This window comes from Rhynchophorus ferrugineus, unplaced genomic scaffold (genome assembly GCF_030347505.1).
Source record: "Rhynchophorus ferrugineus isolate W39M unplaced genomic scaffold, kcgeb_rfMv2 rfM11, whole genome shotgun sequence".
Classification (NCBI taxonomy): domain Eukaryota; kingdom Metazoa; phylum Arthropoda; class Insecta; order Coleoptera; family Curculionidae; genus Rhynchophorus; species Rhynchophorus ferrugineus.
In genome coordinates this window covers 10,320,792-10,347,500 of record NW_027472590.1, presented here as the reverse complement: position 1 = coordinate 10,347,500, position 26,709 = coordinate 10,320,792, and the positions used below count along the sequence as shown (strand labels likewise).

The 26,709-nt window shown below is 32.1% G+C and overlaps 1 protein-coding gene across 2 annotated transcripts in view; it reads right to left on the bottom strand.

The window, feature by feature from the left end:
- Nucleotides 1-11,927: 11,927 nt before the first annotated feature.
- Nucleotides 11,928-26,709, bottom strand: part of LOC143205293 (L-2-hydroxyglutarate dehydrogenase, mitochondrial) — a 33,465-nt gene continuing 18,683 nt past the window's right edge. For both annotated transcript variants that reach the window (XM_076418521.1, XM_076418522.1), the window contains 6 exons: nt 20,386-20,535; nt 18,841-19,031; nt 17,849-17,981; nt 17,590-17,794; nt 15,220-15,440; nt 11,928-12,231 (listed from right to left, as the gene is read on the bottom strand). In XM_076418521.1, coding sequence (XP_076274636.1) covers nt 12,050-12,231; nt 15,220-15,440; nt 17,590-17,794; nt 17,849-17,981; nt 18,841-19,031; nt 20,386-20,535 — 1,082 coding nt within the window. In that variant the 3' untranslated portion in view covers nt 11,928-12,049. The remainder of the gene's footprint in view (nt 12,232-15,219; nt 15,441-17,589; nt 17,795-17,848; nt 17,982-18,840; nt 19,032-20,385; nt 20,536-26,709) is intronic.

Below are 26,709 nucleotides of genomic sequence, written 5' to 3'. Positions count from 1 at the left end.
CTTGCTGTCTGTTTAAATTACAATAGACAAATAACAATATAAATAATTAGACCCAAATCTGGAAAATAAAAATTAACGAAAATAAATAACGATAAGAATGCTATTAATACCATATAGCAACAACGCTAATTATCTCGGAATGAATCTTGGTACAAAACTCCGCTGGAAGGAATATATAAAAAGTAAAAGGAAACAATTGGTGTTAAAAAATAGGAAAAGCTATTAGTTAATTGGAAGAAAAGGACATACGGAATTCAATTATGGGGATGTTTCGCCAAAACTAATACACAAAACAAGTTTTCCAGAAAAAGTACAGAAGAAGTAGTAAACCGAGACATTCAAATACTGGGTGTCACTTAGGATATCAATAGAATTACAAGCAAAGATAAGATCTGTCCTATCTATTCATTCTATGCAAATTATGTGGTTAATTTAATTTTATTTTGCTTATTTTTATAACTTCGTTTATGTATTCCTATAATCTTTATACTTTACTCCATATTTCATACCTAAAATATACATCGAAAAACAATAAAAATACCACTCTTATTGATAATAGTTTAATTTCTGAAAATATATTGTAATTACTACATTTTTAAATAAAATTGCTTTGTTTTTTTCTTATATATTTTACTGTTCGACTTTTAAAACAGTATCTGTCATATTTTATTTTGATGGGTTCTTATAGTCACTAAATTTATTTATTTCAAGCTTTTATTTTATGTAATATTCTGAAATTTCGCTCATGCAGGTACCTTTTTATTTTTTTATTTAATTTGTTTTCTATGGATTTTTCTAATTTTCTAATCTACTACTACACACCAACTAATGACGGATTAAAATTCTTCGATGCTATTTGATGATTGTTAACATTATTTATGATATTAATTTTAACTTTTTATGTTCATGCATTATTCGGTTGGTGCTTTGCTACGAAATACATTTACTAAGTTACTAATGCTAAGACGAATACATATAGATGATATCTTCATATTAATTAATTGGGTTATTGCGGGTGTTGTATTTCATTAGAATCTCGATATTTTTTGGTGACTATCTCTAGTTACTTATTTCCTGAATAATGCAATTTAAAAAAAAGCCAATATCTTGTGATGTGATGTTATCATAAGGCACTCGTTGATATTATAAGTCCACACTCTTTTCCGTGAAATAAAATAGTTTTATTGTAATTAAAACTGTTTGTTTTTACACGTTTCACAACTGACGCAATCGATAGGAATCCGGACAGATCATAAGGTTGTTCTCTTTTGAACTCATTTACATAACTGGAACGAACTTAATTATTAAGGAAAAAAGATATGTTGACGCTGGATTGGCAATAATTCCGTAATTACTCGAAGCATTTCTTGACTTAGTTGAGTGGAGTTCTAGAGTTTTTGAAGGTGCTCAAAGTGTCCGAGCCAAAAACTATTAGAATCTCCCATGCTTTGAAAAATATCACTAGTGTAAGACCACCAAAGACAGATCGAAGTTGCTGTGAACATAGTCTAGTTGGAATTTGTACCGAAGCTTGCAGTTCATGGTGACAGCCACCAAAATCATTGATTGCAGTGGCTCAGCCGTAGACTAGTAGAATTTGGAGACAATATAACTTGGAAAACCATTCTATATAAGGAATACTATGGAAATTTGGGCCGAAAGACTGCCAATCAGGATATCATCAAAGCCAAGCTGGCGGACGAAGGTAGAGGTGATCCATAAATAATGCAATTAATGTTACACTAGATATTTTAAGAAATTTGTACTAAGAAAATAAAGAAACCTACATAATAATACACTGGGATAGATGAAGATATACCAGTAATTATATATGTTAGAAAGAATTACAATTATACAATGATATGATATTTTTATTGATCCAAATATAGCTTCCTTTATCCACGCTGCTACAAGTAACACAAGAAAGGTATCATGAAAGTTCATAAAGAAAATGCACAATTGTTACTTATTACAGAAGTGGAGAAAGAAATTTGCATTGTATAATAAATAGCCCAATTGTACTGAGTGTTAAATTTTAGGTGTGAGTATATTTTGTAGAAAATTTTAAAACGAATTATTGTATACATTTAATAAAATAACAGTATTGTTTGCGAATAAACACATTTGTTTTAACATCGACGATTCTTATCAATATTACCAAAAGCGGAAACCAAAGATGATGAATTTAAAATTGGGTTTTGTCTGCTGGCACAAAAAATGAAATTTTCAATTCATTATAATATAAATAAATTCTTATTGTCTGCTTACATACAGAATGAAACTTTCAATTTATAATTACATTAAAGTAGACTGAATCGACTGAAAACAAACAGTCGATAGTCGCAACGCAGTCGAAACAGTCGATAGTCAAAAAACTAGCACGGTTCGACTGTTTTATTCAATTCGTGATACCAGGAGAAAATGTACGAATCCTTGCCTGTATAAATTGTGAGAGAGGAAAGGACGGAGGTGATTGCTTGGACCTGTTAATTTTATATGTGGTTATATTTTCCAACGGTAGTATAAGCGAGACGGAGATGTACATATTCCTTCACATACTAATTTTAAAAAAGAAAAGGAAAAATAATTACTGAATACTATTAAGATGCAATTAATAATTTAATTTTAAAGGAAGTAGAATTACTTTTATATTTGAATGTTCAGTAAATAGGAATGGAATTTTTCTACGGAAAGGAATAATACCAAACAAATGTTTTGTCGTATGTTAATATGTTAATTGCTATTTTTAAATAATATACTATAATAGATATAGACGATCCAATAGAACATAATCAAAATCTAAAAACTAAAGATGTACAATAACCATAAATACTAAATAAAAATTAAACATATACCTATCATAGAAAACAAAAAGCTAACCCATGACATAATTAAAAATGATCGCCCAATAACTACTAGAGCTTTTTTAAATAAAGTAAATGTTTTATTTATTATTGAACGGAATTTTTTCTTAACAAAAATCGAGAGAGTAATCGAAATCTTACCTATTATTACCATAAAAACAGTCAAAAGTATTTTACTATTTATTATTCACCATTTTAATCTTTTTACCCTGTTACATTAACAATCTTGAAAAATATCGTTCCAGTGCTGCTATAATAATATACAACATATTGTTATTTACAAGTAAACTACCAAAAAATCATAAAACTATATATATTACATATAAATCTATGTAAGTATAAAGTGTGTATATTTTTGTCAAGGTCGCGGCTAGGACTAGAGAATCAGAATGTTAAAAATCAGTCGAATGAAACTAGTAGAACCAAAATTAGTAACTAAAAGTACACGACTGAAACAGTAAATAGTAACAAAATCAGTCGGGTGAAAAATAGCGACTGAAACAGTCACTAGTAAAAAGTAGTAAAATCAGTCGAACCAAAAATAGCGACTTAAACAGTCGATAGAAAAGTAGTCAATTACTAAACAGTTGATAGTCAATTTCAGTCGAAAGTTCCCAACGCTACATAAAGAGTACCAACATATCCCAATAAAAAACAACTGTGGTTGAGTACTTATTGTTTTTTTATAAGTTAATGAAACAACATCTACTTATGTAGGTTTTATTAATGAATGAATATTTGGAATAGTTGCCAACTTCATTAGTCAGAGGGCGTTCAAATCTTGAAGAAGTACATACTGGTGAAACGAAAACAACTTGGATCTAAGCTAAACCAAATGTATCGGCTTGTTGGACACAAATCGAAGTTATCCTTTGACAACAAAATGTTGGTATATAAATAAATACTTCCAGTAAACCTAATAGAGACATTATTTAAACTTTGTGTTCCAGCCCACCAAAACCTATAAGGAGGATAATTGAAAGTTAGTGTTGGGTGTATGTGATGAGACTGGAGTGGGCAGTCTAAAACGTTTACATACAGATGATATCACATGAGATGATAGTGATGTAATTAATGGCCTTTATAATTAGATTTGGAATAACATATTTCGCACAGTAGATCAGTTACTGTATTGGCGTGAAATTTCTAATCATAATAGTGATCATAATTGCCCACTTGGCTGATTGATTTACTAGCGGCAATGAAAAATTAATATCTTTATTGTTTCTTCAGGATATTTAAGACCTGAGGACATAGTGCTTACATAAATCTAGTTACCGAAGTATCCAATACATTATTAACATATTCCATCAAAATGAATTTACTGCTGTATTGTGCTTGTATTGCGAGAAAATAATTATTTATCGATAATTAACCTACCTCCAGACAAATATAATAATGTTTTCAAGATGCTTGTAGACGGCACAAGTCTAAATTATTAAGCATTAGTCGGTTTATTATAATTCTTATTATTGCTAGTACAAAGGTATTTATAGAACGTACAGTTAAGAGCAGGTTTTAATCGATCTAAGAGAACTTGTTTTGATTGTACATGAAGATAAATAATTGTATGTAAAAAAAGTCGATTTATTTTATTAGAAGTCGTTATTTATTTATAGTATTAACATAAACTAAAAAGCACGTATCAACCTTGAGGTATTAAACGACAAACATATTTTTCTCGTGCTTTTATTGTTTTATAGTTGAAAAATTGTTAAGATTTTGGAATATATTTAATTAAACGTAAAATCAGATTAAAAAATGGCCATTTCGATGAAGTTTACATGAAAGGCAATCTCTCTATATCCGACTAGGACTTTTAATAAAGTAAAATGCTAAAAATTCAGCATTAAAGGCATTAATGGTTGGATATTCCCGGAGATCTTGTAAAACTGATACGTGGACAACCAGTTGAGGGTTCCCATTAACTCCTATACGTTTTGCAAGAGCATTTAGATGCGACAGTTAATAAATATAAACGATTACTTGCCTAGTAAGTAATTATTGTCAGTTTTTGCATAGGCAAGTCTTCATTCAGGTCCAGCAAGCTAGAGAGTTATGGCGTGTTGAGGTCGCTATTCCTACTATTATGTAGATAAAAATCATCGTACGCCAGATAGATACTGAAATAAAAATAGAAAAAGGACGTTTTTGGACATATTTGATATTAATTTCAAGCAAAAGCCAATGCATTTGGAGTAGAAAAAAGTATTGTTCTCTCAAAACAATGTACGGGTGAATACGTGTGTGGTCATCAGGACAAAAATCTATAAATTGTGCTACTAACTAATTCAGCATATTTTCCAGATTTATCCCCCAGCGAAGATGTCTTATTTCCAAAACTAAATAAATGTGTGAACATATGAAAACTGAAAGAAATGATGTATGGCAGTAAGAGATTTGGGTCGAATGAAGCGTCATCGCTTAAACAAGCCTCTATTTTGAGTGCTTTGTCTTGAGAAATAAAACTGCTTTTTGCCAAAAAATATCTTTCTATAAAACAAAAGTCAGCAAGTATTTTTTTTGACCACTTTTCGTTTTAGTGTTTTTCTATATACGTAATGGTAAAACCTTGTCACCCTCGTTATTGTCATCGGTATTTCTACGGTAGAAATCAAAGTGCAAGTGCAAAAATGGACTTTGAGTTTTATTAGGTGTAAGATTTCAGATATTTGAACTTGAGAAAGAAGATGTATGTCAATGGAAATATCATTATAAGCAACTATGAACTGTTACGTTCGATAGTTTTGGCATATTTCTAAATAAAATAGCAGTTGTCCATTTAGTTTTATTGAATAATCGAGAGTATACAGAAAAGTCAAATTGCTGCCGAAGCTCATCAAACCCTTTTAGAAAGTTATGGTGATGGTGTTTCTTCATATCCTAATTGTATTGACGTTTTGATGACAATTATGAACTAACCAGTTCAAACCTGTTCAGACTTAAAAAAAAATTAGCAGTTCATCAAACAACTGTTTCCAGGCGTTTATATGTGACAGGAATAATCCAAAAGCAGAGAAAATGGCCGCAAATGCAATTTCGAATCTTTTCAATAATGCGGCTTCATAATTTGCGAGGACAAGAGTATGTGGCGACGATTTCAAATAGAATCAGTAAGATAACAGGTCAATTGAAAAGTCCCCGGCCTACCATAACATAAGTTAAACACAATATTTTTGGCAAAATTTTTTTTATTCAACATAATTCACTTCAAGGGTGATACACTAATTATAGCGACCCTCCAACTTTTCGATACCATTTTTGTAGTAGGATTTGTCCTTTGCTTTAAAATAGGCCTCAGTTTCGGCCATCGCCTCTTCATTCGACGAAAATTTCTTCCCAGCGAGCATTCTTTTGACATCTGAAAACAGGAAATAGCCGCTGGGAGCCAGATCTGGAGAATACGGTGGATGACGAAGCAATTCCAAGCCCAAGTCATCGATTTTTGCCGTCGTTTTCACTGACTTGTGACACTGTCTTGGTTAATTAGCATTTTCTTTTTCGTCAAATGCGGCCAGTTTTCGGCGATTTCGTCCTTCAAACGGTCCAATAACGTTATGTGATCGCAAGGTAGTTAATGAAAATTATTCCATGTGCATCCCAAAATACACACGCCATAACGTTGCCAGCCGACTCTTGCGTTTTCCCACGCTTTGGAGCAGGTTTATCGTGTGCAGTCCACAGTCCACTCGGATGACTGTCGATTAGACTTTTTTCAAACACTGCTCCGAATCATCAACTCGTCGTTCTTTTTGGTCAAAAGTGTACTCGCGCCGCACCCACTTTGCATAGAGCCTTCTCATACCCAGATATTCGTGAATGATATGATGTACACATTCAGATGATATCTTTAGAGTGTCTGCTATTTCATTCATTTTCAATTTACGGTCATTCTCAATAATTTTGTGAATTTTTTAATGTTATTGTCGGTAACAATCTCTTTTGAGCGTCCACTGCGCTCACCGTCTTCGGTGCTCATTTCACCACGTCTAAACTTAGCATACCAATCCTTGATAGTTGATTTTCCTGAAATTTTACATGAATCTTTTGAGGGTTAGGGCTAACTAAAAAACATATGGATTTAATTCTAGTAGCGCCATCTATGTGTCAGTCCGGGAACTTTCCAATTGACCCTTTATAGTACATTGCCAGTTACTAAAGCCGAATGACTGTTACTTCAGATGTCTACCGATGTCTACCGATGAAATAAGTTAAACAGCCTGGTTCCAGAAGACCAGTAATAGCGAGTAACAGAAGCAGTCATCCAGTTATAAATTTAACAGGTTATACTTCAGGTCAATTTTTGCAACGTGTATCCCAGCTGTTCTTCTGTACGACTTCAACATTTGCATAAAACTCGGATGCTCTAACATTGCAAAAGTGTTTAGATCAATATTAATTTTCCTTCATATTTTTTTGGGCCAAAAATACTTTTAACCTAATCTTGAATGATATTAAAGTTATTATATACTTATAGTCATCATAAAATACTCTAAATTTTGAATAGTATTTAGAAAATCGAAACACAAAATAACACCGGGGCTGAAGTTCCGGGCCTAACACATAGACGGGGCTAGTTTTATTGCATTCACCTCTTTTTCAGTTAGTACAAACGTTCAAACGAAAATTAAAATTTATTAATATTCGACTCACAAGTTTATAAGTTATGGTGTTAAGAGTGACACTACTTTTGTTATTTTTAAAACAATGGATCAAAAATGATTTAGTGTTTTCATTTTACACAGCTTCCTGATGGGAAACAATATCGCTCAAGAGAAGCAATGGCTTGAAAAGTGTTATAAGGACCATCCATAATAAACAACAACAAAAAGGTTGGTTTGCTGACTTCAAACGTGGTCGTAGAGACACCAATGATCTATAACGCAGTGGACGTCCGAATGAGGTGTAACACCAGCAAACATAAAAAAATCGACAAAATTCTTTTTAATGATCGAAAAGGTTGAAAGGAAGGAGGTTGAGTGAGTTAGCTACTTCGTAAATATATCAAAGAAAGTGTTGTTTTTATATTATATGAGTATGAGACTATGAGAAAGCTCTGTTTTCTTCTGTGGTTCTTCCGTGGGTGCCGTGATTTCTCACTGTTGATCAAAAACAAGAACGTGTTGATGATTCTGAGCAGTGTTTGGCCATGTTTAAACGTAACAAACCGGAATATATTATATCGATATGTTACAATGGATGAAACATGGATCCATCACTCTGGAATCTAAACGGTCGCTATCTCAGTGGACAGCAACTGGTTATAGACCTATTTTGAGGCAAACGATAAATCGTTCTACAAAAGTGGTATTGAAATGTTAGAGCGGGAATAATTGTGCAGCTCTTAATGGAGATTACTCTTAATGGTACATGAATACAGCGTTTTCTTTGTTCAACGTCTCGAACTTTTCAGCCCATGTGTTATAACATATATAAAAAATAAGAATATAACAAGATAAGTGATAAGAAAAAAACTGAAATATAAACTCGGTGCTTTCTTCATATTTGTGATATTTTTCAGAAGTTTTTCATTGCAGATCTGAATCTAATTATATAATAATTTATATAATAATCTGAATTATATCGTTATAATTAAATGTATTTCGACCCTCCTGTCATATCATACATTATAATTTACAATAGCGTGCTATTGGTACATAGGGAAGATATTCATATACTTCCAGAACCGATCGTATCCAAAAATTAATTGTTTTCTCTGGACATCCACAAAAATATTACAGTGTGTGATGGAGCAGCAATGATCATAAAAATGTATTTACGAAGATCCAAGGACTTGGAAGTTATTGGGGCCTTTTATCCAAGTAACGAAGACAAAAGGGCATATATAAACTGAATATATGTAAAAATTATTATTTGTTTTGATTGATGTACCATTGTCTGACATCTAAAATTATGGCTAGCTACGCAATATATTTTGAAAGCTGCGATCACACCAAAATACCTTAAAATTAATTCACCGCGCCTTAAACAAAATTGTTGATTTTCCTCGGCTGGTCATGACCTTTATCAGTCTCAAGGCCTTCCTCTCGGTCGAAATTGCTTTTCAGATATGTCGAAACCGTAACTTTCTATCATTATTGTTTTTTTTTTCGAATGATTCATTATATTACAATGAATTTTATCTCAAATTATTAGGTAAAATAGTCGGAATCATCACAATCTGGGTAAAACCGAAAGACAGCGCGGGAAAAATATACTATGGCCGAGAATGTGACGTCGTTGTTCCTTCAGTATTGTGGTCAAGGTCGTGACGGGTCAGCACCATATCTTATTCTAATAAAAACAAAACGGGAAATCAATTATAAATTAATTAGAAAAACTTTTACTTGTTTGCATTAATCCACATATCTTCGTGCATAACTATGGGAAAATTGGATATTAATTGAAAGTCGTTATTAATGGTGCTAGAGACATTGTAAAATAAAAATCCCGCTGAATCACCAATAAAAACAATAACGATCGGAACAGTTAATTCCCTGACTATTATGGCATGTAATTAACTTGTTAAAGGCTTATATATCTATAAAATATTGGAATACTGCTATATAAAAATATATTTAACAAAAAAATTGAGCCCAACTCACTAAAAATTAAAAAATAATCAAACTTAAATTTTTAACACAAAAAACATTTTAAAATAAAATATGTACAAAATAATAGTTGTAATAACTAAATAAAAATAAACATAAACCTTTTTACCTATTTACTACACGTATTTTATATTCTACTATATACAAACAATTTAGCTCAATACCTACCTAAATCTATTTTTCAATGTATCAATTACCAACAAAATAAATCTAAAGTAATGTAACTGTCTGGAAATAATTTAAATTTTACATAATCTTCTTAAGGACATATCCTTAAAGAGTTAAACTTTGAAAATATAAAAAAAAACACTAAAATACCTACTTAAGTTTCTTTCAAAATGTGTGTAATTATGTTTTTCAATAATTAGTCCATATGTTTAAATACTTAAAGTTATAACATGAATTTCAAATTATAGATACTCGGTTTTAACGATATCTCAAGTATACCATTCGAGCAAAATGTGCCATAATTTGTAGACGAAAGTCAAATACAGATATGATCGTTTTTCATATCTTACTCAAGCCGTTATAACTCCTATCAACCATAGAAAAGCCGACAGCTTTATTAATACACAATCCGACAAGCCAAAATATTAATATTATAGAGTTTTTATTTAATATCATTGATATTAACTTGCCTAATTTAATTTAAGAATGAGTCGAATAGATCTTTATAAAATTACCAAAATATTCGCGAATTTGTACAGTGTTTGTACTTTTGAATTTGTACAACACATACTAAAGAAAGTAATGCGTACGAAGTGATAACGTTTGAATCTAGCTCATGGTGGAAAATTTAATTATGGTGATTACTAAGCGAAAAGGAAGTTCTAATTGTGTTTCTTATTAATGATTTCGACGTGGTGCACATTGAAGTTCTCTATGATCAGGTGACCCGCAATAATCACCAATCATACTGATATTTCGTCGCCCTTGGTATCTTCTCCATTTCTTTTATGTCCTGATGAAACCTTTCCTCTTAATCAGCTTACTTAACAGGTTCAACCTTCAGGTTCAGCTTACCAACTAGTTCAGAAAAAGAAGCGAAAGTGTTTGTACAAGAATTAGATTTTGAGTCTCATTAGGTGAATAAGAGTCTTGAATTTCCCTATCATTATTAGCTACAATAAATTTCAATCTTTCAACAATATCTCTGATGCATGTTAGTTGGGTTATCTATGCTACTATGTTCTACAAATAAACGAAGGAATTTAATTTTTGTTTAAATTATTAATGTTCTTTATTTGTCTCCTGTATTTCTTATTAATATTAATCTTAATATATATCGGTTACTAGTACTAACGGGCGACTGTATAGAAATTAGTGAAAATGTACTATTCATGTTGAGCCATGTTTGAGAAAAAGGTCTAAAAGCCTTTTTTGAACAAAGCTTTTATCAGTGTTGTTTTTTTTGAAATATTGTTCTATATTTAATCTTCATTCGTTCTAGCGTTCATGCCATAACTTAAATCATTTCATCAGTTATATATTTATTGTCTCTGGTATATATAAATATTTGACATTATGTTAGTTGGGTTGTCTAATTGTTATACACTTCAAAATTCCATAGGTTTCTTGATAAATGAAGGTACAAGACATATAATTATATCATTTAATGGTTAACAATTTAATATTCTTTATTTGTCATATAAATTATGTCGATATCAAGGAGAAAGGAAATTAGGTGAAGACAGAAAATAGAAGAACAGGTCCATCACACCCATTTATGTCTCTTTTTCATATTAATCTTAATCTTAATATATGCCAGTGGTTACTAGAGAGTGGCTGTATAGAAACCAATGAAAAATGTACATTTTGGTCCAATAAAACATATTTGAGAATAAAATTTGTGATATTAAACACTCTCCAGTATGTTTCAGAAATCAAAGCTATCTCAGCTTTAGTACAGCAACACAAGAAATGCAAAAAAATGTATAGGTTTTGGGAACAATCTACTAATTTTTCAATTGAATGTAATAAAACTACTCAATAACTATAATATAAATATTTGACATCATGTTAGTTGGGTTGTCTATATGATATATTGTATCAAAATTGCATAGGTTTCTGGATAATTGAAAGCACCAGACAAATAATTTAATTATTAACAATTTAATGTTCCTTATCTGTCGCACAAATTTCTCAATATCAAGAAGAAAGGAAATTAGATGAAGATAGGTAAAGGAGAACAGGTGTGACCATCATAATCATATCTTGTTCATGTTAATATTAATATAAGCCAGTAGTTACTATACAGAAACCAGTGAAAAATGTAAAATCCAGTCTAATAAAACATGATTGAGAATAAAATTTGTGATATTAAACACTCTACAATATGTTTCGTTAACTAGAGCTATCTCAGCTTTAGTACAGCTCTTGTAACACAAAAAATATGAAAAAATTCGTTGGTTTTGGGGATAATTTTTCGATCAAATAGAATAAAACTACTGAATAACAAGCATAAAAACATATAATTGACTTCTGTCAGTCTAAACAAAAAAATTCACAACAAAACAATTATTGTCTTATTATAAAAGTACACGCGAGATGTTCATCGTTTTAACCTAATTATATTTATGGCGACTCTTTGATATATTGAAATTCGCTTTCCAGTTTTTCTACCATCATCTTAGCTATAGCCAGTGAACTCGTCGCCCCTGGGCTGGGTGCGTTTCTGCAGTGCAGCACTCTGCTTCCGATCGAGTCGTTGTCGGATCCCTTGTACATGTCAAAGACGAAATCTTCGATTAAATTACCTGAAAATATTATTATATTGATATTAATTATTTTCACATAAATTTCACACGAGGAGCGCGTGATGTGGTAAGGCAAGGTCCTATATATAAAGATTTCCTCAAGAGTTGATTCACTCGAGAAATGTTTAGATGTTTAGGCGCAACAGTTTGGCGATTGGCTCTAAAGGTGTTAGGGGGTCTAAAGGGTTTAAAAATCGTTGAGATCTCGGCATATTCGGGTGCGCGCTTATTTAGTGAAGGATCATTTTAACCATTATGAACGAGTTTAATGTTACCGTTGGTAGCAGAAGTTTGAATTATGCCCAAGAAGTTCACAATCGACGCATAATCCGACAAAATCAACGCAGCTCTCTGGAGAGTAAAGAAGCTCGAAAAGAACAGCAGCAAGCCAAAAATGACACATATGAAGTTGGTAAAGGACTACAATATGGTGCTGGGATAGCTGATTAATTAGTAAATTATTTAAATTAACTAATTACTGCCGTAAGCTTACTTATACTGTTACTTTCAAACGTGTTTTTCTCGAAAATATGTTTTTCAAATTTGTGTGTCTTCTAGCTCTTAGAGTTTGTAACCAATCCTTTTGAAATTTTAAACATATCTTCTTTATATATAGTATTTGTGATCTCCTGAATGCACACAAGTCGTCTACCTGGATAAAGACAAATAACGTGGCGGCAGTTGATATCTTCATTGTGTAATTAAAAAAAACTTTTGAATATTTGTTTAAAAACTTTTAAATTCTTGTACAATATGTTCTCAAAAAATAAATAAAATAAATGTATTCTTCTATTTCACTACTTCACCTATTTCCCCCCTTAATTATATTTATAGTTAAAAAATACTAGTGTGACCATAAAATGTGTAAATGTGTACTAGTCTATTTACGTCAACATTTTATCCTAGTCTTTGAAATAATTTCTATTATTTTAATTTTGTCTATCGACCTAAACCGATATCCGATGGAGTTAAATCAGGTGAATAGGATGGTTGTGGCAGGTGAGTAGAATTTTTTGGGTCACAATGCTGTGTTATTCAAACATACTTCCTCTTTTTTAAGCAACTGTTCCTGTTCACAAGTAATGAGGCATGGTTTAGAAACAATCATTTTGAACAATCTTAATCATGTACGTCTTAAATACTTGCTAATATCGAACTAATTAAGGTCTAGTATTTCTTTGGTCTTGTTAGTTGTTCACCATAGACAACTAAAATAATCTGTTGCCTTTTTCGAATCAAATCACTAAAAAGTTATCACAAAAAGCTACAAATGTCGTATTTCTCTTCCATGTATATCCATCCGTAGATAAAATTGAAATTTAAATTTATGAACTGATTGTATAAGAAACACACCGTTTTCGTCATTTCTTAAGGTTCTATTGTTCTATTAATAAAATTTCTTATAACATTTATGTGATAAAATCTAAGCAAATAGCTGGCTTTGGTGAAAAATGAAGTCTCGTAGTTGGAACTAAAACAGTTTAGTTAATGTGCAAACTATTTTCTCATGCATCCGCCAAATTTAGTATCTGTTTTAACTGAAAGTACTTATTGCGGTTAATCTCGTGCAGCCTGCAGTTAAGGTTATCAATTATGATGCATCAAGTACCTCGCATAATTTTAACACCATTTCGCAGCGTGTATGTAATGTTACAAATATTTATACATATTTGGTAACTTTTTCAGTGTCTTACCTTCAGTGTTCGAGTTACTGCCCTGAAGATGCAATCCGTAGTGATTGCGAAACGTCGGCTAGTTTTAGTCAATAAACATTTTTCATATTTTGAATTTCTAAATATCTGGTATATAAAATTATTTTCTCAAGGGTTATAAATCGTTTCTATGACATACTAAGTAAGAAAACTTTCTAATATTTGCCTGCAGTCGATGAAAACTAAAAATTTCTTTTTGTTGTTTGATTATTTACTGGACGAATCTGGACAAATCATTCAGTCAACATCAACTTTAACGCATATAGTACCACCATCAATCACTTCAACATCCATCAGTCTCCCTTCAACATTCCATATATGAAATATCAACCACATAACATGACAACTATAAATATAATGCAATATTATCTGTGTTTCCTGGATATCTAAATATTCAGTTCCTAATCAGAAGCCCCCATTATTAATTTCCACCGCAAGTACGGTACTGTCCGTTTCATCATAATCATTATGCATGGGCATTTATGACTCATGTGGATTTCAATCAAATTCAATTTAAATAATAGTGATTCTACAGTACACTTATAATAATATTATGAACTCAAGATATTGAAGGCTACGAAAAGTTTGTCGAATAAAATGGAGGCTATGTTTGAAGTATATTAGATTAAAATTTACAATAGTTCTTCCTTGACCTAGTTTTTAACAAATTCAAAAACGTTAACACAATACTATCAGTACATCTGTTTTGTTGCTTAATTTTATGATATTGTATTAACATTTGATAATAAAGTTTTTATCATTTTCTATATTGTTTCAAAATAAGTGAAGCACTGATATTAATTAACGTTACAACGTATTTTCTCGGTATCTACTGCTCATTGGATATAACAATACTTGAAACAATGTTAATCGTACTGTTGTGGTTGGCGGGTGTTGGTTTGTTTTTGACTCTTTGAACTCTTTCGGTTGTGGCTTGAATGCGATTGGCTTGGCAGTAACAGAATGTTCTCTAAATCAACTGTAGGCAGTTTGTAGCTGTATTTCACAAATAATTTAAAGGATATTTTCCTTAAGAGCTTTATTTATTTATGGATGGTTGAACTGACCAACGAAGGCACCTGTATGTTTCCGATAAATAATTTGTAATGTGTAAAAATATATTAGTTTGCAGCTGATTGGTTCTTGTTGGCTAGGTGCAAATATTAATTATCTATTTGTAGCTACTATGTAATATCTTTCATATATGCTACAAGTTGTTAAAGAAAATGAAAAAACACGAATTTGACACATAATAAATGAATGGATGATATCATACCTTCAGCGTCCAATGCTTGTGCTCTAACTCCTGCCGGTCCTGAAACTACGTCAGCGGAAGTAATGGACGGCACGAATCTCTGAAGCTGCCTGACTTGCAGCGATGGGAACAGCGATTTCACCGTTTCTTCGGCTCCGGCAAATACATACTTAAACGCCAGTTTTAAGAAACCCGGGTAGAAAAGAGCATCGAGCAGCTCTGAGAAATTGACGTCTGTCCACCTACAAATACAAAAAAATCACTAAAATATTAATACTATAATCACTATAATTTTAAAGGCATCTTAGTAACCTATGATCGACTCTGTGAACACACTCCTGTTATTTTTGGAATCGCATTGTAAATAACCTCCATTAATAAAGCTTCTTGGAGTATCAAAAACGTTCGAAGATGATGGGGTGAAAGGTTAAACCGATCATGGATGATCGCTGCCGATTGCAATTTGTCTGTTTAGGTCGGACATTGAAGAAAGACGGTCGTTACATGAGCAGAAATGCGACAAACTGGTTTTGCAATATAACACAATTCAGAAATGCGTCGCGAGATACCTAAAAACCGTCATGATGACACTTAAAACGATACAGCTTCAAAAATATGTTGTTTCTTCGCGTGAAACTGAAATATTATCAATATTTATATTACAATAGTTTAGAATATAATGTAGGGATTTTTTTAGTGTGTAACAGTTTTCAATATTAAAAATCCTTAAACTTAATTCGTCTTCATATATCAATCCTTATCTTAGAAGAAGCGTCAAATATTTTATTCGCAATTTTATTAACTCTAATTAAACTTTCAGTTGATGCTTGATGGAGTCAGTCACAAGTCTGATGGTATCGTAAATTACGACAGACTTACGTGTATGTGATTATATTTGTCTTCTCAATAATCTTTAAAGGAAAAAATAACCATAAACTTATTGAAGCAATATGGGCTGTCTGTGAAATGACGTGTGTGTTTGTCAATCATTGACAACAGTCAACTGTCGAATTTTACAAAAATGGGAAAAAGTTATGTTTGTGTGCTGACTAAGCATTGTTTTTGGCACAAAAAGCCGTCATTGATGCCAAAGAAATGTTTGGTGGCTGTACACCATCAATTTCAATGATTAAGAGGTAGTTTAGTGACTTCGTCGTATCAGACAAGTGATGCCGGACGTTCAGGTCGTTCAGAAAAAGCCATCACGCTAGAAATCGTCGATAAAATCCACGAAACGTTGGATGATCAGAGAATGAATATACGTGAGGTGGCTGAGGCTGTAGGCATCTCAACTGAGTGTGTAGATCACATTTTCCATTAAGACATGGCATAGGTGTACCCGTGTGAAGCCACTATAGAAAAAAAAAACATAATTTGAGCTACGAACTGCCACCAAATCCAGCATGCTGTCCAGATTTAGCTCCCCGCGACTATTTTTTGTTTCCAAACATGTAGAAATGGATGAACAAACCTGTATAATAGTCATCACTGAAACATGGCCACTGAATTCCGCGTTATCGGTGTCTCTACAACCACTTTTGAAGTCAGCAAACGAACGTTTTGTTGTTATTTTTGACAGAGCGGAGTCCTTATAACACTTTTCAAGACAATGTTTCGCTTGAACGGTATTTTTCCCGTCAAGCAGTGTAAAATGAAAACACGTAATTGTTTTTGATCCATTGTTTTAAAAGTATTGTCTCAAGCACAATAACTTACAAACTTATGAGTAGAATATCACGAAATTATAACAACTTTCTTTTAAAGGTTAGTACTAACTGGAAAACGGTGAATGCGATAAATATTCGATTTTTTAATAGCTACTTGTGCATAACAACCTGATCAAAGTCAATGTTATAAAAAAGTTGCTTGTTCTGGTAGATGAAAAAAATAAGTAGGATTGCCGAGTGTCCTAATGAGTATCTATAAAAATATATAAAAATATGGATCAAAATTGTAACATGTAGTTACCATATTCAGTTAATTTAAGTATTTTATTCTTAAGTATATTTTGGTCAAATAATTCTTTAATTTATAGTTTTTTATTGTATAATATTTAAGGCAATAATTATGTGCAATTGGAAAGTAAGTTATTAGTTGTCAGATTAGATATTGTTTTTGATGTATTTTGAAAATGTATTTAAATAAAATATTTTATTAAAATTCTATTTTTTAATTTACCCGTGTAATATAAATAATTCTGAATCTTTTAACTTCCCTCTGTAGTAAATAAACCCGACCTGCGCGCCCTCAGGTGGCTCGGTCGAACAAAATTTGGTTACAACTTTATATATGGGAGTACGCATTCCAAGTCTGTCTGTTGTGTGGTCAAACATTTTTACCTTGGAACAGGTTAACGTGACGAACCCGATTATATTAACTGGATTTTCTTACGTGTATCCTTCTCTCTTGAACGCCAAGACGGCATTGGGTCCCAGCCACACGCTTCCGTCCATCCTGGGCGTGAAATGGACGCCGAGGAACGGGAATCGCGGATCCGGCACCGGATATATGTTGCCCTTGATCATCGCCGCCTTCTCCGGTTTGAGGAGTAGGTATTCGCCCCTGAACGGTACTATTCTAGGATTTCTCGGGCACCCTGTCGGTTTGTCTTCATGAATTTCCCATTTTCTTTACACGTTCCATCGCTTACCTGATAATTCGGCCAATTTATCGGAATGTAAGCCACCGCACGTCAGCACGTATTTACTCTTCACCCTCTTGCCATCAGCCGACTTGATTAATACTGGATAGTTGTTATCTGTGGAGTTCTCGAAGCCGCTTACCTGGAATGCCAATGTCAGTGTTATCGTATTAATATTAGTGTTGAGAACTATACAGTGAAATTGACTAACGACTGTTTAGTAATTGACTACGTTTTACTATCGACTGTTTCAGTCGTGTACTTTTAGTTACTATTTTTGGTTCTACTTGTTTCATACGACTGATTTTTAACGTTCTGGCTCTATAGTCCTAGCCGCGACCTTGTAATGTGCTTGTAGATAACAATATATTGTACATTATTATAGCAGCATTTTGGTGCGATATTTTTCAAGATTGTTAATGTAATAGGGTAAAAAGATTAAAATAGGGAATGATAAATAGTAAAATACTTTTGACTGCTTTTATGGCAATAATAGGTAATATTTCGATGACTCTCTCGATTTTTGTTAAAAATATTTCCGTTTCATAATAAATAAAACATTTACATCACTTCATTCAGATCATTTTTAATTATGCCATGGATTAGTTTTTTTTCTATAATTAGGTATATGTTTAATTCTACTTAGTTTAAAATTAAATTATAAATTGCATGTTATGTTATTATATTATTATAATAGTTTTTTCTTTTTTTTTAAATTTATTACGTAAAGGAATATGTGCATCTCCGTCTCGCTTATTACCGTTGGAAAATATGAGCACATATAAAATTAACTGCCCCAAGCAATTATCTCCATCCTTTCTTCTCTCACAATTTATACAGGAAAGGGTTGGTACATCTTGTACAATATGTTGGTACATGACATCACGAATACAAAATAGTAATTACTATTTTCAGTCGCTAGTTTTTTGATTGTCGACTGTTTCGACTGGTTTCAGTCGATAGTTCCCAACGCTAGTTAGTATGATGTGTTGTGTTATTACCTGAAAGTTGAGATGAATTTCTCCACCTTTCTCTTTGAAATCCTCGCCGTACTGCTTGGTGACCAGTCGATAGTCGATGATACCCGTATGTGGCGACCAAAGGGCCTGTAATCCTACGCAGTGGGGTTCGACTTGTTGAATCTCTTTGACGCCGTTAAGTATTTTGATGTCAGGAACCTTATTTTGTATAGCTACGAAAATAAATGTATACATTATTAATGTATAATTAAAATTACAAGAAGTTAAGATTGATTTAATGAGTGATTTATCTAGGAACAATTCACTTTACATCGATAATAATCGATAACAAACTATTTTGGAGACACTAGGGATAGCTTCAGTTGAGTGAACACAATCCGTATGTATCCAAAAGATCGAATTTATTACAGGTAATATTTTGGAGTTTCCTTTCTTCAAATACCAGAATAATAGAAACTTCAAACGATTTGTCAGCTGCATCCCCTTAAATGGAGACCATTCTTGTATTTCACTTCATAATAAAAATCTAATTTTGGGTTTTGATTTCAGGGGTTCACAAAAATGACCAAAGAAATTGAAGATCATAATCGCCTTTTAAGTTTATTGTAACTGATTACAATGAAGGATCTCAAAATGTTCAATCGAGAATTCAGAAAGTTTATAAGGTGTTAGAATTATTTGAATATGCTTGAAGCAAAGTCGAGGCACCTTACACTCACACTGAGGAAAATTCAGCAATGCAGCTGTACCAGAACCATCAATAATGAATAAATTTTAATAAATTATCATTTACTAAAAGATCATATTCTCAAATCATTTATATCATATACCTCAAACGACTTGTCCAGCTATATTCTAGTCCAAGTATTAAGTTACAATTTTAAGAGTTCACAAGAAATAAGCAAAGAAGCTGAAAAACATATTCTCCATTTAAGTTCATTATAATTGATAAGAATAAAGAACAGAACCCCACAATTTTCAATCCAAAACAAAAGTTTATAGAATCTAATCCAGTCAGTTTATGCTCACACTGAGGTAAATTCAATACTACAGCTGTATCAGAATTATTAACAATAGCTTAATTGAAGTGAAAGCATAGAAAAGAATAAAAACTAATGAATCAACATTTTAATGATTTAGCTGGGCAATAAGTTTAAAATATTTACATAGATAGGAAAGCTTTATAAGACATTATACTCATCTTGGCTGATTGATGATCCATATCACCGTAAAAAATATTGAATATGTTATGGAAAACATTGAGAAAGCTTGCAAAAAGCTTTATATAGCCAAAAATTATGAAAATTGCTTAAAACAAAAACCAAACCAAACCAAAAAGTAATAAAGTATCGAGAAAGTATGGATATGGGATGAATTTCCACTAAAATCAATTTTTCACCAAAGAGAAACAGGAATCTCTCTCTCTCTCTCTCTCTCTCTCTATATATATATATATATATATATATATATATATATATATATATATATATATATATATATATAGGAAACAGAAATCTATATATATTGTTCGATTTAACTGTTTGGTAACATGAGAAATATACTTACCTCGTTGATGTAGATCAGCTAATCGTTTGACTTCGACTTCATTCGTTGCAACAATTAATTTTCCCACCTTCTTATAAGGAATGTTTTTTTCATCGCAGTATTTGTACATTAATTGTAAACCTTCTACGCATAACTTGGCTTTGAGTGAACCTAGAAGGAAAACATTGTTAGTAATAACGTTAAAACCCCTAATTTCTTTATTTCATATGAACATTTTGATTAATCTCAATGATTAGCCAGTCTATTAATAACAAATGAAGTTCTTCGTATAAAAAAGTAATAAGTAGTACCCAACATTTAGTCCATATAAATAATATATACAATTTTTCACAACAGTACTGTGGAAGTATCAAACTTGGACATCTATTTCAAATTTCATTAAAAACTTTCCACAAATTGGCCACTATGCTGACATTTTTAATAAAGCTGTAGAATGACCCTTCTATTACAAGCTTTATATATATATATATATATATATATATATATATATATATATATATATAGGATTCATCGGTTGTTGGTTATCCTCCGTAGTAGCAATATTCATATATTAATTAACACTGCTGTTTTGCACTGTTATATGTTGGTTTGTGGTTTGATTCTTTTGAGTCTCTGGCCTACTCGAATGCTATTCAAGAATTGCAATACTTCAGTACTAACATGATAGTTGGGTTTCTCCTCACATATCTTTGTGGTTCTCTTGATTTCCTGAGTAACGGTCTGTATCTGATCTTGGAGAATGAAAATCTTGGTATCAATCATTCTTCTTAGAACCTTGTTCTGAAGAATGTATATTTCCATATTCGACATTCGTTGATAGTTTTTATAGTTAAAATACAATTTTTATATTTCAAATACAGTTTTCTTATTTTCTTCCTAATGTGAGCCTTCCAGTTTGAGTGAGTTTTGCATCAAAATCTATTTCAAGCTATTTCGTTTCAATGAATCGAGCGTTGTTGCTATATGTGATGAGAGTGTTATTAATTGTTATTGTTTTATATACAGTTTGATTATAATGGAATTCAATATTCACCGATTTGTTTTGATTAATTTTTTTTCCAAGCCTTGTTTTAGTCATATATATAGCTACTGGCCTGTCCTATTGTTCTGGTTGCTTTTTCGCTGTTGTCTTCAACAGCAAGTCTCTCAGCAAATGTAGCCATAGGAACATTTTTAGAGGAAATACGGAAGATATATTAAATTTTGATCAAAACGCAACGAGCTGAACAGTCATAACATTGAAAATTAAAACATATTTTACGCCGAAAATATTTTTCAACTGAGAATTAGAACTGCTGAAACTCTTCTACGTCTCAATGGACATGTAAATAAGCAGAATTACTGCTACTGGGGTGCAACAATTTCGAAATTCAAGCTTCGGAAACCTTTACATCCACTAAAATGGCCAAGGTAATACATGTATGACAAACAAGTACTTTACCGACTTCGTTGGCGCAGTGGTCAAGGCGACAGGACGGTCCTGCTACTGTTGCGATAATCGCGGGTTTGAATCCGCTTGGGCATGGATGTACTTTATGCTTGTGATTGTAAATGTAAGGGGTCAATTTAAAATTCCCCGGCCTACCATAGCACAACACATGTTTTTGACAAAATTAGTTTTTTTTATTCAACATAACTCCCTTCAAGAGTGATACACTGAGTATAGCGACCCTCCAACTTTTTGATATCATTTTTGTAGTATGATTTGTCCTTCGCTTCAAAATAGGCCTCAGTTTCTGCGATCACCTTTCATTCGACAAAAATGTCTTCACAGCGAGCATACTTTTGATATGTGAGAACAGGAAATAGTCGCTGGGGGCTAGATCTGTAGAATACGGTGGATGAGGATGCAATTCGAAGCCCAATTCATGGTTTTTTGTCATCGTTTTCAATGACTTGTGACACGGTGCATTGTCTTGGTGAAGCAGCACTTTCTTTTCCTTCAAATGCGGTCGTTTTTCGGCGATTTCGTCCTTCAAACGGTCTAATAACGCGATGTAATAGTCGCTGTTGTCCTTCCTTTTCAAGACAGTCAATGACAATTAGTAAATGAAATCTTGCCAGCCGACTGCTGCATTTTCCCACGCTTTGGGACGGGTTCATCCATTGTCATTGGACTTTGGAGTGAAATGATAGAGCCATGTCCACGCAAAAACGTTTATTACCCTTGATCATCTTCAAACACTGCTTCTAATAATCAACTCGTTGTAGTTTTTGGTCAAATGTGAGCTCACGCTGTACCCACTTTGCTCAGAGCTTTTTCATATCCAGATATTCGTGAATTATATGATGTACATGTTCAGTTGATATCTGTAGAATATCTGCTATTTCATTCTATTTCAATTTACGGTCATTCAAAATCATTTTGTGGATTTTTTAAATATTTTTCTCGATAACAACCTCTTTTGGGCGTTCACTGCGTTCACCGTCTTTGGTGCTTATTTCACCACGTCTAAACTTAGCATACCAATCCTTGGTGGTTGATTTTCCTGGGGCAGTGTCTGGAAATTCGGCATCAAGCCAAGTTTTTGGTTCAACTGTATTTTTCCCTTCAAAAAGCAATATTTTATCAACGCGCCAAATTCCTTTTTATCCATTTTTTTCACAATAACAAAAGTTGCTATAATTCACAAACTAATGATCCGACAGCTCTCAAATTTATACACGCATCTTTTGAGGGTTAGGTCTACCTAAAAAATATATTGATTTAATTCTAGTAGCGCCATCTATGTGTCAGGCCGGGGACTTCTCAATTGACCTGTTAAATGTTTTTAGGCAACAGTTGAAAATCTGACAAGGAATAACCATCCCAGTCACAACAGTAACCAGGCTGGTTATGACCAAATGTATTCTAGAATGGTCTCTAAGTTGGTCACTCGCCAGTCAGTAGGCTTAATGCCGAGAACCGTGGTTCGGAGCCTAAATAGGAGACTTAATATATATATATATATATATATATATATATATATATATATATATATATATATATATATATATATATATATATATATATAAACATATACTTTGAATCGTAACTAGCCCTTAAATATATAAAAATATATATAGAAGTTTATAAAAACTTTGAATGAAAATACAAGAAACTACACAAAGATAACATTGAGAAACGAAATATATTTTACACCTAAAAATATTTTTGTTACCTCAATATTGAGTACTTGTTATATAGCCCTCGTGATATACAAATACCATTGTCTTAACGCATTATATAGTTTAGTGAACTTCACATAAACATATGGAATGTATTATGTATTTTTAAATTCTGGTCATGTCGAATAATTTGCTCGCTGCTATTCCATAATTAATGACTATTCGGAAATAGATAATTGTCCTACAATTTAGTGTATTTTTTTATAACAGGTTTAATTCAGATTTCGATAATATACAAGATAATTTAATTGTTTTCGCGAATGTGACGATTTTTGACGATTTCTGCCACAGTCAAATCAGTTACTAATAAAAATAATTTCGGATACCCTGCCGCTGCTTCTTATTATAAATTCGGTTGGCGAAATATCAGTTTTATTTTGCGTGTTATTTTGAATTCATAAACCTAAATATTTTTGAGCCTAATAGAACATCTCTGGTTTCATCCTTTTATTACCGTTAAAAATTTATAATTTGCAATAAACAGAACAGGTAAGGTATTGATATTCCTATTTAAAAATATTTGTCATGAATAAAATTAATATTACACATAAATATTTTAAAAATATTAGTTGTGATGGATTATTTAATTGTTAATTAATGTTACATCAGGCTAGATTTTTCTGAAGGTGATTAAATCCTCTTTTAATGAAAAATCTGTTTGCTTTTCAAAATCAAATAACAAATTTAAGGACAAATTTAAAATAATAATTGCAATACGAGGGTCACTATTTATATTTCGGGAATAGTAAAAAAAATAGTTAAACTGCGAATATATTTTTATTGTTTTTCAAAGTACTCGCCAAGATGATCGATATACTTTTGCATACGCTTAAACCAATTTTCAAAGCATTTATTCCATTCCGAATGAAGTATCTTCAAAACATGATTTTTGAACGCTGCAATAGCTTCTTCGGGCGATGAAAATCGTTGATCACGCAGTTTATTCTTCAACGATGGGAACAAAAAGAAGTCATTAAGTGCCAAATCAGGGCTGTACGGCTGTAAATATAACCCTTCAATTATATGTTTTGAGTGCTCAAATAGTTTCTTGTTTGAGCCGATGTGTGAGAGCTCGCATTGTCATGATGAAGAACAATCCAGCGTCTCTTGTTTAATTTCCTTATTTCATCGAAGACTTCTGACAAACAAATGGTTGTGTACCAATCAGACTTTACTATTCTACGACGCTCTAGAGGCACTGTTGCAATATGACTAGTTTTCCCAGAGATAGAGGCCACCATTTTCTTTGAAGTGCTTCGTGCATGAACAACTTTTGTTGATTGCTGCTCACTTTCGGCTGCTTTCACTGCTGCTAAATATAAAATAAACAAATAGCGTTCGTGCGACAAAATGATCTGAGATACGTATCGTCAAAAATGTCAAAATTTACGATGGAACGATGGACCGACAGATGGACTCACATGACAAGTGTGTTGCCAATTCCCCAAATATAAATAGTGACCCTCGTATCTTAACATCATATGTAGCATATACGTTAAATAATTACAAATTCACTGATTTCAAAAGCTAGAATACTATGCTTATGTTTATAGTAAATTTTCTGGGAATTTTGCCAAGTGATTTAGAATAAAAATTAGTTACTATTATGTAAAACTGTTTTTGCTGCTAGTTAATTAATATCTAGAATATCTATAGACGAAAAAAAAATTTGAATGTATACATTTCATTAATAAAAATAAAAATACATTATAATCTATATTACCCATATCAAAGAACGCCTTGGTTCACTTAAATTGTAATTAGTGCAAATATAATAAGTAATGTAAAGTGTTTTATTAATTCGCAAGAAAGTCTAGCTGAAATCGTCAGCTGTGAGCCACCCTGGCGCAAAGTCAATTAGCAACAAATAAAAGGGCTGCAACGGCAGTTCGTTACAAGAGTTATCGAAGAAGAGAGAACTAGCTACTTATAATAGCTATTTTTTCATTAACAGTAAATAAGAATAACTTATAATGCATTTGATAAGTCGAATTTTGTATCTAACGAAGTGTTATTGATTATTTTAACCTTCCTACGTATAGTCACGAATATTGAAATTTTCATTTTTAGTAAGAACACCTGTAGAGATTTGATTTTTTTTTAAAGCTAAATAATGCCATAAAAACATAAATACTATAAAATGAAATAGCCTGTAAACTAACTGATCATATATCTTAAAATACCACAGAACAAACTAATGTGTTTCTATAAAAAGAACCGTACTCTAGTTTGATATAGGTATGAGTCTACCATGGTAGTATGTTTTGCACTTTATTATGAGCACTAATAATACTCAGTTTTCAATTATTTATCTACAGGTCAGTGAAATATGAAATACTCTTCTTTTTACTAGGGTTTATCTGGACTGAACCCACTCCTTAACGTTGACTCGGCATTAAGCCTACTCACTGGTGCGTGACCAACTTAGAGATTATCCCAAAAGACATTCGCCATTACCCAGCCTGGTTACGAGCGTGACCGGTCTGATTTACCTTGTCGTAATTTGCACTCTTGCCCTATGTACAATCCGAGTTACAAACAATCGAACATAAATTACAACAATCATGCCACAAAGGATTCGAAGCTGCGACTATCACAATAGTGGGGGGACTCTCCTGTCGTCTTGACCATTGCGCCTTGCCAAGTCGACAAGAAAAAGACAATTATGAGTACATGAAAATAAAAGAGTTAGATTTTTCAGGACCCCAACAGTTTCAATGTCATTTTTGTCTATGTTAAAAAACATATTTCACAACCATGTTTAGTTATTATATAGTTCTTCAAATGTACCACCAATAACAATGGAATTCTCCATATATTATAAACATTCCATCAGTTGTAAATTCAATTTGTGTTTATGGGTAGTGATCAGAAACAAATTAAACCTACTAACAAACACAAAGTAATAGCTAGCGATGGGTGTTATTTTTAGGATACATATTTTTCAATATAAACATAAATATTTTACATGTAATATATGGTAAAATGTTGATATGTATGTATGAATATATATAGTATAATAATCGTTTATTTCAAGACAACAGTTCAGTGATATACTTAGTCTATAGAACAATTAAATTATCCAGCTTAATTAAAACATAGACCTTGAATCTTCAAACACTGATGATGTTCCTGTTGATAACAAGTGCTATCGCT